The sequence below is a fragment of the Denticeps clupeoides genome, unplaced genomic scaffold, assembly GCF_900700375.1.
Source record: "Denticeps clupeoides unplaced genomic scaffold, fDenClu1.1, whole genome shotgun sequence".
Taxonomy (NCBI): Eukaryota; Metazoa; Chordata; class Actinopteri; order Clupeiformes; family Denticipitidae; genus Denticeps; species Denticeps clupeoides.
Genome location: NW_021630085.1, coordinates 51,011 through 69,515, shown reverse-complemented (window position 1 = coordinate 69,515; position 18,505 = coordinate 51,011). Strand labels below are relative to the sequence as shown.

The 18,505-nt window shown below is 41.8% G+C and overlaps 2 protein-coding genes across 8 annotated transcripts; both read left to right on the top strand.

Annotated features, from left to right (window-relative positions):
• Positions 1-101: 101 nt before the first annotated feature.
• abcg2a (ATP-binding cassette, sub-family G (WHITE), member 2a) lies at positions 102-11,078 on the top strand. Of its 3 annotated transcripts, XM_028968475.1 has the most exons (16): positions 102-719; positions 843-1,155; positions 1,851-1,910; positions 1,997-2,111; positions 2,200-2,352; positions 2,445-2,602; positions 2,937-3,088; positions 4,268-4,363; positions 4,485-4,735; positions 7,306-7,388; positions 7,497-7,586; positions 7,734-7,858; positions 8,926-9,080; positions 9,263-9,352; positions 9,430-9,500; positions 10,142-11,078. In XM_028968475.1, exons 2-16 carry the CDS (start codon positions 977-979, stop codon positions 10,287-10,289), a joined length of 1,926 nt encoding a protein of 641 aa, XP_028824308.1. In that variant the 5' UTR covers positions 102-719; positions 843-976; the 3' UTR covers positions 10,290-11,078. The 3 variants fall into 3 exon arrangements, with proteins under 3 accessions (XP_028824308.1, XP_028824309.1, XP_028824310.1); XM_028968476.1 differs by having other exon boundaries at positions 102-1,155; positions 4,488-4,735; XM_028968477.1 differs by lacking the exons at positions 1,851-1,910; positions 1,997-2,111 and having other exon boundaries at positions 102-1,155.
• Positions 11,079-12,963: 1,885 nt separating this feature from the next.
• On the top strand, positions 12,964-18,321 carry slc18b1 (solute carrier family 18 member B1). 5 transcript variants are annotated; one of them, XM_028968466.1, is made up of 14 exons: positions 12,964-12,988; positions 13,063-13,196; positions 13,297-13,392; positions 13,475-13,548; positions 13,626-13,773; positions 13,981-14,137; positions 14,272-14,408; positions 14,485-14,586; positions 14,822-14,913; positions 15,248-15,343; positions 15,510-15,584; positions 15,657-15,750; positions 15,847-15,896; positions 18,123-18,321. In XM_028968466.1, exons 1-14 carry the CDS (start codon positions 12,982-12,984, stop codon positions 18,202-18,204), a joined length of 1,344 nt encoding a protein of 447 aa, XP_028824299.1. In that variant the 5' UTR covers positions 12,964-12,981; the 3' UTR covers positions 18,205-18,321. The 5 variants fall into 5 exon arrangements, with proteins under 5 accessions (XP_028824299.1, XP_028824301.1, XP_028824298.1 ...); XM_028968468.1 differs by lacking the exon at positions 15,248-15,343; XM_028968465.1 differs by having other exon boundaries at positions 15,510-15,750.
• The last annotated feature ends 184 nt before the right edge of the window (positions 18,322-18,505 follow it).

Here is an 18,505-nt window from a genome sequence, read left to right as displayed (position 1 = left end):
AAGATTTTGTAGGTTTGGTTTATTTGTACCAAAATCCATAGTTTACTCTGTGGTTCTGTATTGGTGATAATTGTGATTGTTGTGTAGTGTGAAGATTTTGAAGGTTTGGTTGTTTTTTTTATGAAATCTGTAGTTTTACTGTAATTCTGTATTGGTGATTATTGTGATTGTTGTGCAGTGTGAAGATTGAGAAAGTTTGGTTATTTTTTATTGAAATCTGTAGTTTAGTCTGTAATTCTATATTGGTGATTATTGTGATTGTTGTGCAGTGTGAAGATTTAGAAAGTTTGGTTTTTTTTTTTTAAATCTGTAGTTTAGTCTGTAATTCTTTATTTGTGATTATTGTGATTGTTGTGCAGTGTGAAGATTTAGAAAGTTTGGTTATTTTGTATTGAAATCTGTAGTTTAGTCTGTAATTCTGTATTGGTGTTTATTGTGATTGTTGTGCAGTGTGAGGATTTTGAATATTTTTTTTTTAATTTAATCTGTAGTTTAGTCTGTAATTCTGTATTGGTGATTATTGTGTTGTGTAATGTTGCGTGTCTCTGGAAGCGCCGCCCGTTCGCACGCGCAGCAGGACGCCTCTTGTCCGGCCCACTGCTTCTTATCTCTGCTCTGCTGGCAGCCAGCGTGCAGTAGAACGTCCGGCTGGGTCTCCACAGCAGCAGGCCAGGGAAGTTGAGAAGATCAGCTGTACAGGAATAGTTTGCAGACTGCAGGTTAGTGCACAACATGAGTTTGGTTAGGGATTTAGTACTGGTTAGTACCGGGTTGGTTAATTGGCTGTAGACACATGTAACAGGTAACTGCAGTAATCAATTTTAGTTAAAAATTATCCACAGAAGGTTCATCTGCACTGCTGGGATACATTCTATCCACAAGAGAAAACTTGGACTTGATTAGTCAAGACTCGTTGTACTGGTCAGTGGACCGTCTGCTGGATAGTAGTTTAGAGTAGTCATCGCTGTGTAAGAGGATGGATCCAGATTTGGGAACAACTGTCCCAATGGACGACCTGGGGAATGGGAACTTGAAACGTTCCTCCTCCCATGGAGCTACCATCAGTTTTCACAACATCCACTACAAGGTGAAGGAGAGGAGGGGACCGCTGTGCAAGAGGACGACTGTCACCAAAGACATCCTCTTGGACCTGAAGTAAGAACACGTTCTCCCTGGAAATGACCTTTACCTGCATTCCTCCCCCAGCACCTTGCTCCTTGTTGAGCTGAATAAAGTGCTGTCTTTATTAGGATGTCATCGTATGGCTTTTTGTGTTCTGTAGATGATGTCTCTCTTATGCGACAGATCTGCGGTCTGAACTTTGACCTTGCTGCTGTGCCGGAAAACCTTTAATGTATTTCTGATTCTAGATAAAAAATAAGATAAAAGAGTGAGAGGAGAGGCTTTTGAATTAGAGGAAGGAAAGATGTTGTTTATAGAAGATCCAACGCACACACACACACAAACACAGACTCACAGAAGAGCAGTGTGTGTGGAGTTTGGAGTGAGTTTATTGTGGCCATGTGTAATAATTAACCTTTATATGTGTGTATGTGTTTTTTTAAATTGGTCAGTCCAGTCCAGTCATGTTTCAGACATTATTCCTCACAGAGCCACCTTATTTGGCCATTATGGGGCAGTGGTGGCCTAGCGGGTAAGGACCCGCTGAGGTGCCACTGAGCACACACCGTCCCCACACACTGCTCCCCACCAAGGGTGACGGTTAAATACAGAGGACACGTTTCACTGTGTCACCGTGTGCTGTGCTGCAGTGTCTCACAATGACAATCACTTCACTTTCACAGCTTTGAACACAAATTCTTCATTCTTCTTCTTGTCCTGTTGTACAGTGGGGTCATGAAGCCCGGACTCAATGCTATTTTAGGGGCCACGGGTAGCGGGAAGTCATCGTAAGTGTTTAACACCAACAAGCCCGTTGTAGACAAATCTTACACAATACACTAGACATGAACTGTATGTCAACGAACATCTGCAGGTTTCTGGATGTTTTAGCTGCCAGGAAGGATCCATCGGGTCTCACCGGGGAGGTTCTGATTGATGGAGCTCCACAGCCGCCCAATTTTAAGTGTTTGTCAGGATACGTAGTGCAGGTAGAGATTCAAGTCTTCTGTCTTTTCACACCCCTGGCTGGATGCATGATGGTGACCCATTACAATCTTACCTTTATCCTTCTTTGAGGATGATGTTGTCATGGGTACACTGACAGTGCGTGAGAACCTGCGTTTCTCCGCCGCGCTACGTCTGCCCATGTCCATCAGCCAGCAGGAGAAAGACCAGCGGGTGGAGCAGCTGATCAAGGAGCTCGGCCTGAGCAAGGTGGCCGACTCAAGGGTGAGAATATGAACATCGGCATGAAATAAAAGGGTGGCACGACCACATCCCTGAACACTGCTGATCTGCAATCTGATTGGTTGGTGTGGTAGGTGGGGACACAGCTGATTCGTGGGATCTCTGGTGGTGAGAGGAAAAGGACGAACATTGGCATGGAACTGCTGATCGACCCACGAGTTCTGTTCCTGGACGAACCGACAACCGGCCTTGATGCCAGCACTGCCAACTCAGTTCTATTACTGCTGAAACGGTACACACACACACACACACACACACACACACCCATGCACCCATCCACACACACACACACACAGAGCCAACTCAGTTCTAGTACTGCTGAAACGGTACACACACACACACACACACACACACACACACACACACACACACAGAGCCAACTCAGTTCTATTACTGCTGAAACAGTACACACACACTTACACACACATTCCACATACAGTATTCCATTTTCAGTGCTCCACATTTAGAATTCCACATTCAATATTCCACATTAATCAATGTATTCCCAACCACGCTCCAACACACATAAAGACAAAATTGACCCATGACCTCTTTGTCACTCACAGGATGGCTGCTAATGGCCGAACCATCATCCTGTCCATCCACCAGCCCCGCTATTCCATCTACCGGCTGTTTGACAGCCTCACCCTGCTGGTCGGGGGTCAGCAGGTTTACCACGGCCCCGCCCAGAGTACCCTGCAGTACTTCAGCGCCATTGGTAAAGTCTACATGCTTGTTCCGACACTCAAAGGTGTCATTTTAAAATGCCAATAAGAGAGAATTTAGAATACTACACAGTGTATGATCATGAGGTGAGAATGCAGCGAACTCGCTGAATGACGTGTACGCCTGATCTGTCGGGTGGTTAATGTGAACCTGTCCAGCCAGAGCGTTTTATGAGTGTTGAGGTTAATGATTGTTCCAATGTGTGATGCAATTCTTTTATTATTTGGGACTTCATGGGAATTTGTGGGGGAATGCAGCTGCTCAGTAAGACTTTAGACAGATTTCAGGCTGTTAAACGGACACTATTCGGTGTTAAAAGACCGTGTCCCCTGGTAACAAGGAGGAGTAAGAGTCGTCCCTGTAAAAGTTGTGATGGGCGGAACATTTATTTGTGTTGCACTTGGAACCTGAATCATATACGCTTGTTTACTATGAACAAATGTCAGGCATGTGACTGGCAAGCCACGTTTATTATCATTTCTTCACTTGACTTGTTCATGAATTTCTGAAATTGTCCATTAATGTGGTTAGAAAAACGGACCTGAAGTATTTGTGCAGCACCTGACCTGCGCTTTTTAAACTGCCCCCCCGCAGCACTTCCACTCATTGTTCATGTTTTTGTCTTTGTTCTTCATTGTTTCCATCGGACCCTGTTTACCTCCCCGTCTCCCCGCCGTCTGCCGCCTGTTTCATCTCCCTGCTCATTTCCTTCTTTCCCACTCTGCCCGGCTTTTGGATATTTTTGGAGTTTTGATGCAAACTCCAAATGTTTTACCCTTTACAATTTAATTCGACAAACAGAAAAATCATAAAAGTGATTCATAAATAAAAAACCAGAAGCTAATTATACACTTTTTGTGCTTTGATGGAACCACTAACTCTTTTTAGTCTTTTGTCAATTGAAGAATGTTGAGGAAGGAATATTCATGTGACCAGACTGTGGAGCTCTGTCTTAGTTTCACTTTACAACTATGACCAAGTGCATGAAGCTCCTTGTAAGTCGCTTTGGATTAAAGTGTCTGCCAAGTAAAGTAAAGTAACGTAAAGTAAAGTAAAGAAAAGCATACACTGCTGTCCAATGTGTTCATTTCACACGTTACAGTATAAAAGGTCAGTGAAGGTGTGGGGAGCCTCTAAATGCAACTCTGTGTGTGTGTGTGTGTGTGTGTAGGATACACCTGCGAGCCCCACAATAACCCTGCAGATTTCTTCCTGGATGTCATTAATGGAGACAGCAGCATTCAGAGGTTTTCAAAAGACTTTTCTGGTAAGTGAGTAACATTCAGTGTGTGTGTGTGTGTGTGTGTGTGTGTGTGTGTGTGTGTGTGTGTGTATGTGATAGAGAAAGAGAGAGGGTTTATATCATGGGTGTGTGTGTGTGTGTTTAGAAGAGCTGGACCCAGAGGAAGTGAACTCATCTCGACAGGCTATAGAGCGCCGCCTGGTGGAAGAGTATCGGAGCTGCACTCTGTACAGAGAAACTCAGCAGGAGCTGCAGCTCATCGTTCAGGGTAAAGGCAGCGTTCCTCAGCGGCAGAGCTTCATCACCTACAACACCTCCTTCTGTCACCAGTTCTCCTGGGTGCTGCACCGCACCTTCAGGAACCTCATGCTGAACCCACAGACCTCATTTGCCCAGGTGAGTTGGAGGCTCTCTCTGTTCACGACGTGGAAATGTAACGCTGGTAACATACCAACACTGCAGAGAGTTTAAATGACTTTTCATTTACTTTTATCATAATGGCGAGTAAATCAGGGGTGCACTTTACTCTTCTTTACTTTAGCAACAGAACTGTTAGCGATTGCAATTAGAGACATCAGGCAAATACTCTCTTTGCAGACAATATCATTTTGTATCATACCTCCATACCTGCTCTATTAAGCCTGGTTGTTTGGTAGGATATCTGGAAACAAGATGAATGAAAATGAAAGACACTGACAGAATCCTGTCACTGTTTGTTTAACTTTAAGGTATCAACCAGTCTTACTTATCAAAACAGTGGTGGCCTAGCGGTTAAGGAAGCGGCCCCGTAATCAGAAGGTTGCCGGTTCGAATCCCGATCCGCCAAGGTGCCACTGAGGTGCCAGTGAGTAAAGCACCGTCCCCACACGCTGCTCCCTGGGTGCCTGTCATGGCTGCTAACTGCTGGTGATGGTTAAATGCAGAGGACACATTTCACTGTGTCACCGTGTGCTGTGCTGCAGCGTATCACAATGGCAAACACTTCACTTTCACTTTCAAAATAGCATCAACTGCAGTGTTGCAGTCAGCATTTGATTTTGTAGAAAAATGGATGTGCCGGACAGTTTTATTTAATAATAAATATATTAAAGATGAATAGCCCAAACTATTATATTTATTTCAAAATATCCTTTTGGCACCACCTAATGATATGTTCACAAAAATGGTAAAACTTACATCAAAATGTATTGTTGAATAAAAAACGTCCTAGAGTCCGATTGTCTTCCATTTACTACAGGGGGGTTAAAATTGCCAGATCTTTATGGTACTATCAGTCAGCTCAACTAATGACCATAATGTTCTACTTCTCCATGGAGTGTACTGGATATTGAATCATGTTCTGACCAGCCATCTTAAAAAAATATTACCAACCCTATAAAACATAATATGATTAATGTATGGTATGGTGTAAAAATATAGGAATATATCTGAGTCTGAGTCAGGATGGATGATGGATTTCGGACCTGGGCAAGAAAAGACTGAGTTAAATATCTGACCTATATGAAAAAGAACTTGTCATGACATTTTAATCAACTCTCCCTAAAATATAATACTTCTTTAAGTACTTGCAGTTGAGGAACTTTGTCTCTTCAATGCAAAATTTGTTATAACATGGGGTTCGTATATAACCGGGTCTCATCAGGATCTGAGGAGACGTCTTTGTCCAAACTTGATGCATGGAGGGCAGAGTTAAAGGAGGATATCCCAACAACCTGTGTAGAACCCCAGACACAAACAAGCAGTACAAATCTGAAGTTGCTCCAGTATATCTGGCTGATATGAACGTATTAATTACCTATGAAACTAAATAAATACAACAGTAATATACCTGATACTTGCTTTAAATGCAATGTGATAAAGTCAGCACATTTTCGAAGAACATTACTGAATGTTATTGGGGACTTTTTGTATGTGAATATTCCACTAGACTCTAAACTAATACCGTTACACTTATATCCAAAAAATCTTAATTTGCACACTAAACAATATGTATCTACAGGCGAAACGAACTTTAATGTTCAACAGAAACTCCCACTAATGGACAATAATTCAGCACGATGTATGACAATGGAAAAAATCAGATATGCTTTGAAAAATAAACTGGCATGGAAGTATGAGACAATCTGGAAACCATTTAATGATTTCATAAAAAGTGTGGAAATAAATGATCTTCTATAGGAGGAGAATTTAAGCACTGATACTTAAATAAGACTCAACCAGAGAAAATTATTTCATTGATGTCATTATTTCTCTTGAAATTGGTGGATCATCTTTTATATTTGTATAAGGGGAGGATGTGAGAGAGGAATTTTGGGGTGTCCGTTTTTTGTTTTCTTGTTCTCTCTTTTATTTGTACTGCTTCGTATTTCATACGATGTCATATATGAAACTACTATTCATGTTGAAATTAAGTTAAAAATATTGGTTTATAAAGCGTCTTACAGTCAGTAGTTACAGGGACAGTCCCCCTGGACACGCTCAGGGTTAAGTGTCTTGTTCAGGTAGTAAGTGCGGTTTGAACCTGGGCCTTTGTGGTCTTCTGTTTCAGAGGCGAGTGTCTTACCCAGCAGGCCAAGGGTCAGTAACCTTTAACACTCCTGTTGCTGGTCCACGTGTAAAAAACTAGGCTAGTGTGTTGATGGAATGTTATAACTGCTCGGCGGTTTGGCAGGAATATACACGCTGTCAGGAGCTGTGCTGGGGTGCCAATTCTGGTCAGGTTCTAGCGACCGTGTAATATGTCCGTTTGGAACCGGGAAATTGAAACAGACATTCATAAGGCGGAGTTCGGGGGCATACATCATCAATGCCAGTGTTAGTTCTCTGAGAGTGAGGTTTCATAGCCACCCTACCACCCTGAAGGTGATCATTTCTGCTCAAGGTTCTTGTAAAGGTTGACATCTCAGAATCCAGCTGCTCCAGTTTTAAACTGATCCTGGCTTCTGCTCTGTCTTCCTGTCTGACAGATCGCAGTCACTCTGTTTTTAGCATTAATAGTGGGGGCCATTTTCTTCGGTGTTGGTGCCGATCAAAGTGGTATTCAAAACAGGTGAGTGTGTGTGTGTGTTACCAGATTCTGTGTGTCTGATGCATTCTTGTTGGTTATACCTGATGGTTTTCTGTTATTCTGACTATGTGTGTGTATGGTCTCTTACAGAATGGGGGCGCTGTTTTTTATTACCACAAACCAGTGTTTCTCTGCACTCTCCTCAGCAGAACTCTTCATCACAGAGCGCAAACTTTTCATGTGAGTCCCACTCACACACACTTTACTTCTACATGCTGTAATTACACTCTTCTACTAAAATATCTGATATTGAGCATCTTAGGTAAATCTGATACTGTAATAATGAATAAATTGCTACATTACAGAATTTATGTTTATTTACTGCAGACACGAGTACATCAGCGGTTATTACCGTGTATCAGTTTACTTTCTGTGCAAGATCCTCTCCGACATCCTCACACTGAGAACCGTCCCGGCCATCGTGTTCAGCCTGGTGGCTTACTTCATGATTGGTAACACACACAAACCCCCACACACACGCACACACACAAACCCACACGCACACACACACAAACCCTGCGCTTTTTAGGTCCTTACTGCTCTTTCATTTATGGCTCTTTCTCTCTTTTCTTTAAACATTGTTAAAAAACTGTAACTCATTTGCACACCACCACCCTACCAGTTACACATATTTTATGTTAAAGACGTAAAAGTGTAATATTTGGTTATGTTTGCAATATTTGCATATTGGTTCATTGTTTAATTGCAACATTTGCAATACTGTGGTCTGTAACAGTCTCTAAAAGCATTTCACTGCATATCATACCGTGTATGACTGTGTATGTGACAAATAAAATTTGAATTTGAATTTGAATTGAAACCCACACACACACACGCACAAACCCACACACACACACACGCACACACACAAACCCACACACACACACACGCACACACACAAACCCACACACAAACCCACACACACACACACACACAAACCCACGCACACACACACAAACCCACACACACACACACACACACAAACCCACACACACACACACACAAACCCACACACACACACACAACCCCCCCCCCCCACACACACACAAACCCACACACATACACACAAACCCACCACACACACACAACCCACACACACACACACACAACCCCCCCCCCCCCACACACACACAGAAACCCACACACACACAAACACACACACACACACACACACACACACACACACACACATTCATACAACTGAACTGCTGAAAAACCAATTTTCAACAACAAATTAATCTAATATACACCAGAGTGTGTGTGTGTGTGTGTGTGTGTGAGACAGAGAGAGATCAGGTCAGTATGTGTATTTGTGAAGTGAAAGTGATTGTTATTGTGAAACACTGCAGCACAGCACACAGTGACATGGTGAAACGTGTCCTCTGTATTTAACATCACACTTGGTGAGCAGTACCTTCTGATTACAGGGCTTCCTTAACCACCACTGCCCCTGTGTGAATGTGTGTGTGTGCGTGTGTGTGTATTTATGTGAATGTGTGTGTTTTCTCATCCTGAATAGGTTTTAAAGCCGCCCCAGACTCCTTCTTTGTGTTCATGCTGACCGTTGCCTTGGTTGCGTACACGGCCACCGCCATGACCATGGCCATCTCTGCTGACCAGACTGTGGTTGCCATCGCCAACATCTTCATGACTATTAGCTTTGTATTCATGATGGTACACACACTTCTCATGTTCCTGAATATAATAATCGCGCTCACCTGTAATATTAATTTAAACGTATTCATGTCATGTCCCCTCCTTCTTCTGCCATCTGGCCATCTTTACTTGTTTATTTCATGTTGGGTTAAGCGTATGCGTCGCAACATAATCATGATAATTATTCTGTGTGTGTTTAGATCTTTTCTGGACTGCTTGTCAATCTGCCCAGCATTGCAGGCTGGCTGTCCTGGCTGAAGTACTTCAGTATCCCGCGATATGGCCTGACGGTGAGCCTGTTGTTCATGTGTTATGATCTAATACTCCTGTTCTGTAAATGATGTGTGTGTGTATGTGTGTTTACCAGGCGCTCCTGATAAATGAATTTAATGGCCTGACATTCTGTGATGTAAATGTGACTCTTCCTTCTGGCATCTCGTGAGTCCATCAACATTGTTTCTCCCCACTAAATACTTACAAAAGTCAAAGTAAATATGGACAGAAATATAATAGATTTGAATACGACTGCAGGTGGAGAATGTTTAGTCATTTTGTTGTGGGTTGAGATGAATGAATATGTAACTAGTATTAGATAATTAATATTAGAGAGGATAATTTTTGCATGACTTCTCTAGATTGTCCGGAGTCCTGAGTCTTCCTGCAGGTTTTCTATGGGATTAAGGTCTGGGGACTTTATTCTTCAGGCCCACCCAAAGTATTTGTTCCAAAAAAATCTGACCAAAGCAGTTCCAGTTAAATTTCCTGTAGCGTTTTGCAAGCTCGACATATTTATATAAAACAAGCTGGGTTCTGGGTTATTAATTTCAACTTTCCATTTCCTGACTTGTGAAGATCATCACACATCTGCCATCACTGGAATGGCCTGTTCTCTTGTTTTGCCCTTTCCTCATTAGAGTAGCTAACTTTAAGGGTTTCTACACATCTTTATTAGGGGTGCCATTAATTGTGGAAGGCATAGTATATTAATCCACACCAAGAACTAAATTTTAACCCTGAGGTTAAAGGGGTTTCTGGTATGAAAATGTTTCTCACTGCTGATGTTTTTATTTGTCTGTCAGGTGCACTGGAGAACAGTTCCTCCAAAACCAAGGGATCAATTCCTCAACATGGGGTCTATGGCAGAACCACATGGCCCTGATGATCATGACTCTCATATTCCTCACCATTGCCTACCTGAAGCTGCGATTCATAAAAAAATTCACCTAGAAAGCTCAACAGTCAGGACATCATCAAATGTCATGAAGAGTTTTAGTTATGTGGAAAACATAGGAATGACAACATTAACTAAAAAGGCAGTGGTGTGATGGATAAACTGTGATGGACGATGAGAGTGAGTGAGAAACTGGTGTGATGGATGATGAGAGAGAGTGAGGGTGGGAGTGGAGTGAATGATAAACTGTAATGGAAGATGAGAGTGAGAGAGGTGATAGTAGTCTGGTGGGTAACACACTCGCCTAGGAACCAGAAGACCCAGGTTCAAACCCCACTTACTACCTGAGCAAGACACTTAACCCTGTCACTGTCCCTGTAACTACTGATTGTATGTCGCTCTGGATAAGGGCGTCTAATAAATGCTGTTAATGGTGTGATAGATGATCAGAGTGAGTAAGCAACTGATGTGACGGATGATGAGAGAGTGAGTGAGTAACTGGTGTGATGGATGACGAGATTTAGGAGAGTGACTGATGTGATGGATGATGAGATTTAAGAGAGTGACTGTTGTGATTGATGATGAGAGTGAGTAAGCGACTGATGTGATGGATGATGAGAGAGTGAGTGAGTAACTGGTGTGATGGATGGTGTGAGTAAGTGACTGATGTGATGAATGATGAGAGAGTGAGTGAGAGAGTGAGAATGAGAGAGTGAGAGAGGGTGGGAGAGGTATGAAAGAACAATATAAATGAGCCCCTTCTTCTGTAATTCTGGTTAGATGCTGGTTATTTTTATCTGTATTCAGCATAATGACAATAAAGTTCATATCACGAGAGAAGATCTCTCCACAGAAAACCCATTATGTTCTTGTTTCTGTGGCAGCCACTATGTGTCTTTTTGCATACAGGCTGAGGAAGCATTATGGTATTGTTTAATTGTTGTTCATAAAATATTAAAATAGTATAAAATATTATGAAACATATTTATTTAATTAATTGAGTCACTGATTTATTGATTAGAGAGCAAGAATCATTACACACTATGTTTGCTTTGTATCGTATTATAACCATTTTAAAGTAAAATAAAACACGTTTAATTGAAAAGTAAGTAAGTAAATAAGTAGCCTAGTGGGTAACACACTCGCATGTGAACCAGAAGACCCAGGTTCAAATCCCGCTTACTACCATTGTGTCCCTGAGCAAGACACTTAACCCTAAGTTGCTCCAGGGGGGGACTGTCCCTGTAAATACTGATTGTAAGTCGCTCTGGATAAGGGCGTCTGGTAAATGCCATAAATGTAAATGTAAATGTAAATGTAAATGGTGGCCAAAGTGGAAGGGGGTTTTGTTGTGGTCCTTCATCGTGATTTAGATCCTCCTGAGTGGAGACCACATGCTATAGACACACTTTTACCATTCGATCAAAGCAATCTGTTGCAGTCTTTTACTGACATCAGAGGGAAATTAAAAGTGGTGTCTAAAGCTAAACATTGATATTATAAAATCGTTATTCACTGAGGCACTAATTATGTCCATTTATTTCTGAATTATGACATTCAGAAATAACCAAGATTCATTTTATAGAGATGCTGGAACAATCAACATAGATATCTGAGGCAGTAATATGGTCTGGTCGCACACCTACAATTAGGTGGAGTGGTGAAACATTATTCTGTATTTATTCTAACGTTTCTAAATCAGTGTATCACATCACCAGTGGGACAGTGGTGCCTAGTGGGTAAAGAAATGGACCAGTTATCGGAAGCTTGGCAGTTTAAGGTGCCACTGAGCTAAGCACCGTCCCCACACCCTGCTCCCCGGGCGCCTGTCATGGCATTTCGTTGTGTGCACCGTGTGCTGTGATTGTCACAATGACAATCATTTCACTTTCACTCTCCAATCTTTCCCGCTCATGTAGATTCCTTCTCTGCAATATCCGTTATCAACACAGGCTTCTATAACCCTGGTTCAGTCCCTAGTAATCTCATGACTGGATTACTGTAACTCCCTTCTAGCTGGTCTACCTCTGACTGCCATCCGTCCTCTACAACTAGGAAGACCCTCGTCTAGACTCTTCTCCGTCTTGGCCCCTCGGTGGTGGAATGAACTTCCCCTGGAGGTCAGAACAGCTGTCACTGAGCACCTTCAAACGGCAGAATATTTAGATGAACTTGTAACCTTCTTATAGTCTAACTTATTCAAGAAAGAACTACAACCGAGTGAATAAAAAGATTGTATTCATAGTTGGGGGTCCTAGTGAACCAGAAGTGATCACTTCATCCATGGTAACATGAAAGCATGTTGTAAGTCGCTCTGGATAAGGGCGTCTGCCAAATGCCATAAATGTAAATGTAAATGTAATTAAATCTGTAAATTTCTTTTACTTACTTTATTATAAAAGTGCTATTTAAAAAATTATCCCAACTAAAATAGATCAAGGGTACAGTCAAAATCGAATTTATTTCTAATAAGTGAATGCTGCTTTCTTCAGGTTACTTTGTTTCATAACTGCACAATTTTTTCTCATAAATAATTCAGCCTGTCGTGTTCCACCGTTTCATGTCTGACAGTTAAAATCATCATATTTACAACATTTGTGAAGCGCTGGTTGTTTCCCATTGGTTCAGGTGGCTCAGAGACACGCAGTGATTTGAACACAGGGACCTCTGTTATGAAGACATCTGCAGACGCAGCAATGTTACTCCAACGCGATCACATGCTGACTTTCCACTGGGCTGGAAAGAAGAATGGAAGGTTGGTGGCTGCAGTTCATTATTTATTCATGTTGTAATGATCAGAAAGCTTCAATCTTGCATGATTCTGTAAAGTCGAAAATGGCAGCAGAATGGCGGATCGGTGGAGGTGGTCACGGCAGCAGGTCTTCACGATGGTTGCCATGTCATCTGTGAACTTCAGCTCCATGATCTGCTACTCAATATTGGCGCCATTCTTCCCGAGTGAGGTGACTTTCTGTAGAAATGTGCTAGAAATGTATGAAGTTGTTCATCTTCTGAACATGCTGGAGACTCAGTGCTTCCACCGGTTTGTTTTTGCTGATGAAGGCCAGACGTAAAGGCGTCAGTCAGACCATCATTGGTCTGATATTTGGCTGGTACGCCCTGTGTGTTCTCCTGGTCTCGCTGCTTTTGGGTAAATATGTAAGTTTCCTCCATGATTCACTTCCGTCATGTACCTCCCTGGTCTGAACAAGTTTAGAGAATTTCATGCTTTGTTCTTTAGATTGTACAGATTGGAGCTAAATTCATGATCATTTCCGGAATATTTGTGTCTGCTGTCTGCACGATGCTTTTTGGGTGAGTTACTGCAGTTTCTCACACTTCTAAATCCAGTCGAGAACTTATAGAAACATTTTTTTCTGTTTGTGCTGCAGGCTGCTGGATAGAACTTCATCTGGAATGCCTTTTATTTTACTTTGTTTCCTTGTTCGCTCGGTCAACGCAGTCGGTTTTGCTGCTGCTGTGACGTCTTCCTTTGCCATTTTAGCCAAGGTTTTCCCCAACAATATTGCCACTGTCATGGTGAGTTCCTCACTAGCAGAGTCACTACACGGGGTGAAGAGAGGCTTTGTGTGTGATATGTAAAGTTCCTCATATGGAGAGGGGCAGAGTCAATGTGTTAAATGTGATTCAGATGATATGAATACTGCATTGTATTTGCAGTATGAATGAGCTTATTGGTCAGATTGATCTGTGATTATTTTGCATGAAAATCTGTGAATTTTTCAGGGGTGTGTGGAAGTGTTTACAGGACTTGGTCTGATTCTGGGACCGCCCCTAGGTGGATGGTTGTATCAGTCGTTCGGATTTGAGATTCCATTTATTGCCTTGGGATGTCTTCTTTTTGCGATGGTGCCTTTCAACATCTGCCTTTTACCAAAACTTGGTATGACAAAAATTAATTATGTCACAGTACAATTCAAGCTCAAAAACTGAAGGCTTTCATCATTCTCAACATCAGTCAGATTACAGTCATATTAATACTTAAAATATCCTTCATTTTGATATTTCCCCATTTAGATGCAGACGAGTCAGAAAGCTCCTTTCTCCGTTTGTGTTCCTGCGTTCGGATCCTGTTGATCTGCTTTGCTTTGTTCACCCTCAGCTCAGGTTTGGGCTTTTTGGATGCAACTCTTGCTTTATTTGCTGTTGATAAGGTGAGACGTGGTAGTCTGGATGCTTGATGGTATCCATACTGAATGGCTGCTTAATTCAGGTCCATGTTGGCTCCAGTTTTCCATGTCTTCAGGTTCCGTGGGTCTGTTGATGATGGGTCTGTCGTTGCCCTACGGGGCAGCATCGCCTGTTTTTGGCTTCTTCAGTGATAAATTTCCAGTAAGTAAGTATAAGTAAGTATAAAACCAAATTAGCAAATATATTTAGCATTTATTAGCCCCCAATACACTGATCTCTTTTGCCAAAATTCCAGCAACTCAACATGTTATCAATACAAATATTAGTAAGAAGTTACTCAAACAGTTCATACGGATTACTGGCGCTATGAAAATGTCTTTAAAGTATTAATTGACAATTAGACTGGAAGTGTATGTTGTGCTTGTGGTTGGTGCAGCACCTTCGTCGATGGATGATGGTGACTGGAGGAATGATCACCGCCATGGGCTTTTGTTTGCTTGGCCCTGTTCCTGTTCTTCATGTTACGAGGTATGTGAGGCTGGACTGAAAAGAAAACATGGACTCAACAGAATCGACCAAGAAGACTTTAAGTTGGGAAATATTTTGGACTCAGACCTTAATGGGGTGGCAGAATGATTAATATGGGATTGTTCTAAATTATTAATCCTTAATTAATTATTCATACGATTGTCATAGTTTTTTAATCGAAATTCTGTCTTGAATGAAAACCACACAAACACTAGTGAATGTAAGAAGTTGGTGTAGTGAGTTGAAAACAGCATCTAAATAATGTGAATAATTGCTATTTAATTTGTTGTTGAGGATGATGATGATGTGCTGGTGATGTCCCCTGTTCATCTAGTCACCTGTGGCTGACTGTCCTCATGCTGGTTCTCATTGGCTTTTCTCTGTGTCTCACTGGCATCCCCAGCTTCGCAGAAATGCTCGTCAGTGCACAGTGAGAGCCCCGCCCACCCATTCACCCACCTATTTACCCACCCATCCATTCACCCACTCACACAGTGAGAGTCCCCGCCAGCCTTTACTCACAGTCTTTACCCCACCAATCAATCACCCACCTACATGCACAACTGCTGCTAAAGATGATGGTTGGTGTTTGACAGTGAACTCGGCCTTCCAGAGAACCTCAGCACTCTCGGCCTGGTCTCCGGGTTGTTTTCCGCTGTCTGGTCTGCAGGGTACGTTCCGTATTCCATTCTTCTCATCTTGTTGAGAAGGATTGAGAGTGTTTATCCTTGTTTATGCTGCAGGATGTTTTTCGGGCCTGTAGTTGGAGGTTATGTAGCGCAGCAGGTGAATTTTCAGTCGGCATCAGGAGTGCAGGGCGGCATCACGTTCATTGCAGTGAGTATAATCTATGCAATTTATCATTTATAATAATGTACTGCCTTCAGATGGCATTACATTAATATGACGATATTCTGTTATTACACTTATTAGGCTCTCCTACTGGGTGTCTTCTACATCTATGAAGAGTTTCAGAAGAAACGGTATGTGCTCAGCACTGCACCAGAATCGAAGTTTTAATTTAACTTTGAATCTGTACATTGAATAAGAACGGGGACACACACAATTCCTGAGCTTTTTACTGCGTCACATCCATACTGAACAATATCATCAGGAGATAAAAATATTAAATGTTTCAGAAATGGGTAAAAGAATGTCTGTAGAGCATCAAAGTTATGTTTACACAATGGATATGAATATGATAAATAAATAAGTAATTGTTACAATGCATTCAAAAAGTATTTAGACACCTTTACATTTTCAGCTATTTGTTGTGTTGTAGCCTTAAGCTAAAATGATGATTTTATCACCACATAAAAAAATAATTCTTGAGTTGTTTGCAAATGTATTAAAGAAAGAAAAACTGAAATATCACATGGACACAGATATTCAGACGGTTTTTCTCAGTTTTTCAGCTTTTTTGAGGGAATACAGCCATGAGAATGTTTTCCACACCTGGATTTGTGAATTTTCTACTCTTCTGTGCAATACCTCCACAGCTTAGTCAGGTTTGATAGGGGATGTTGGTGTTCAGCCATTTTCAGGGCATTCAAGTTGTTCCTAAGCAATTCCTGTGCCTTGGCTTTGTGTTTACGATCATTGTCATGTTGGAAGTTAAACCTTTGACCCAGTCTGTGGTCTTGAGCTCTCTGGACAAGGTTTTCATTGAGATCCTTAAATCTTTCTTCAACTATGACCAGTCGCCCAGGCCCTACAGCATGATGGTGTTTCTATGTTACGATGGTCTTGGGCAGGAGATTGGAGTCTGGTGTCCACCACGCATAACGCTTAGAATTAAGGCCAAAGGGTTTCTCACAGTCTGGGAGTCATTTAGGTGTTTTTTTGTTTTTTTTGTGTCATCTGTATGGCCATGAGGGGCAGTTGTGGCCTAGTGGTTAAGTAAGCAGCCCCGTAATCTTCTCCACCAATGGCTCAGTTTGTCCGGGCAACCAGATCAAGGAAAAGCCCTGGTTATGGCAGGTCCATAAACAGAGGCATTTTATGTACAAATTTGTAAAGATCTATAGACAATGAACTAACCATATATGGAGGTGCCAGAACAGAAGCTGTACCTGTCCTATGGGGTGGGGGTGGGAAGACAAATGACGTTATTTACCAATCACAAAATGTAAATAACATAAAAGATGATAAAACCTTACTTATGAAATGTTATGCATTATAGCCGTACGTGGCTCAAAAGTCCGGCATCTTCGTACCGTCAGAAAAACGTGGTTGATGATGGTGGTACTGACACCTGCTGAGAGGCTGAATGTGACATCTAGTGTATATATCTATAGTGTATACATCTATGGTGTATATCACTATTGGGGTTGCCAGCTTTTTCAACCCCAAACGAGGGACACTTTCTTGCAGGTGTGCGCGCAGTGTCACTTGTCTCACTCAGTCTATGCCTTAGTTCGACCCCTCGTGGTTGGTTGTTTAAATGTAAGTATCACCGACGATCATCTTAATCGGACCAGCCAAAATCGTGATTAAAACTGGATTAATTGTGCAGCCCTAGTCTTGAGTGTCCTGTTTGAAATACCACATATACTTGAACCTTCCGGTAACATGTCAGTATGTAACTTTGTCTAATCGTTCAAATGTTATATGTAGCACCAGACACTGTACACAGACACTTTCAAGACACTGTATACTGCGTATACTGTTCTACTGACAATCATCATTGAATCTCAATGATGATCAAGAGAGATGGATGGCACCTGCGTTAAAATAAAATGAATGTCATCTTGAAACACAGCACAGCACACGGTAACACAGTGAAATGTGTCCTCTGCTTTTAACCCATCACCCTTGGTGAGCAGTGGGCAGACATGACAGGCGCCCGGGGAACAGTGTGTGGGGACGGTGCTTTGCTTGGTGGTACCTTGGCGGTTTGCGATTCATTGGGGGCAGTTTCCTTAACTGCTAGGTCTCCACTGCCTAAATATATCACAGCAAAGGTCTGAATACGTCACATTTGCAAACAATTCCAGAATTCCACGTTTGTGTTGACATTGTGGGATTCATGAGAAATAAAAATTTACATAAAAATGGTCTGTAAACAAAGCTGAGAGATTTGCACATTCAGGTATATTCACTAGCACTGAGCAAAAACTAAGAAATCCAGCATTCTAGTGTGTTGATGATGCTCAGGCCTGTTCTGTCTGTGTTCTGGAGGAAATGTATTAACTCTGTGGTTTTTGCAGATCGTTGCAGTGTAAAGGGAACGGGTCTCCAGCAGATCCAGATGCTACGACTCCTCTTCTCAACTCCACTAATCCTTCATAAAGGGTTTCTGTTTCTGCCATTTCTCTAGAACATATTGTTAGGCATTGTAGAATATTGATTAGTACTGATATTCTGTTGTTCCTGTGTAGATGGTTGAAATGACAATAAAATCCTACTTGCCTGGAGTTACAGTAAAACTGGTTAAATTGGAATCTGCAATCTAACCTCATTAAAGACTGGAATTTAATGTAGACGAAGGTAATCCATGCAAGGAGCAGATATATAAAATACAGATATTTGTTGGTTTCCTCTGATGTTTCAGAGAAAGATCTGGCTGATGTGGGTTCCCCCTTCCCTGTCT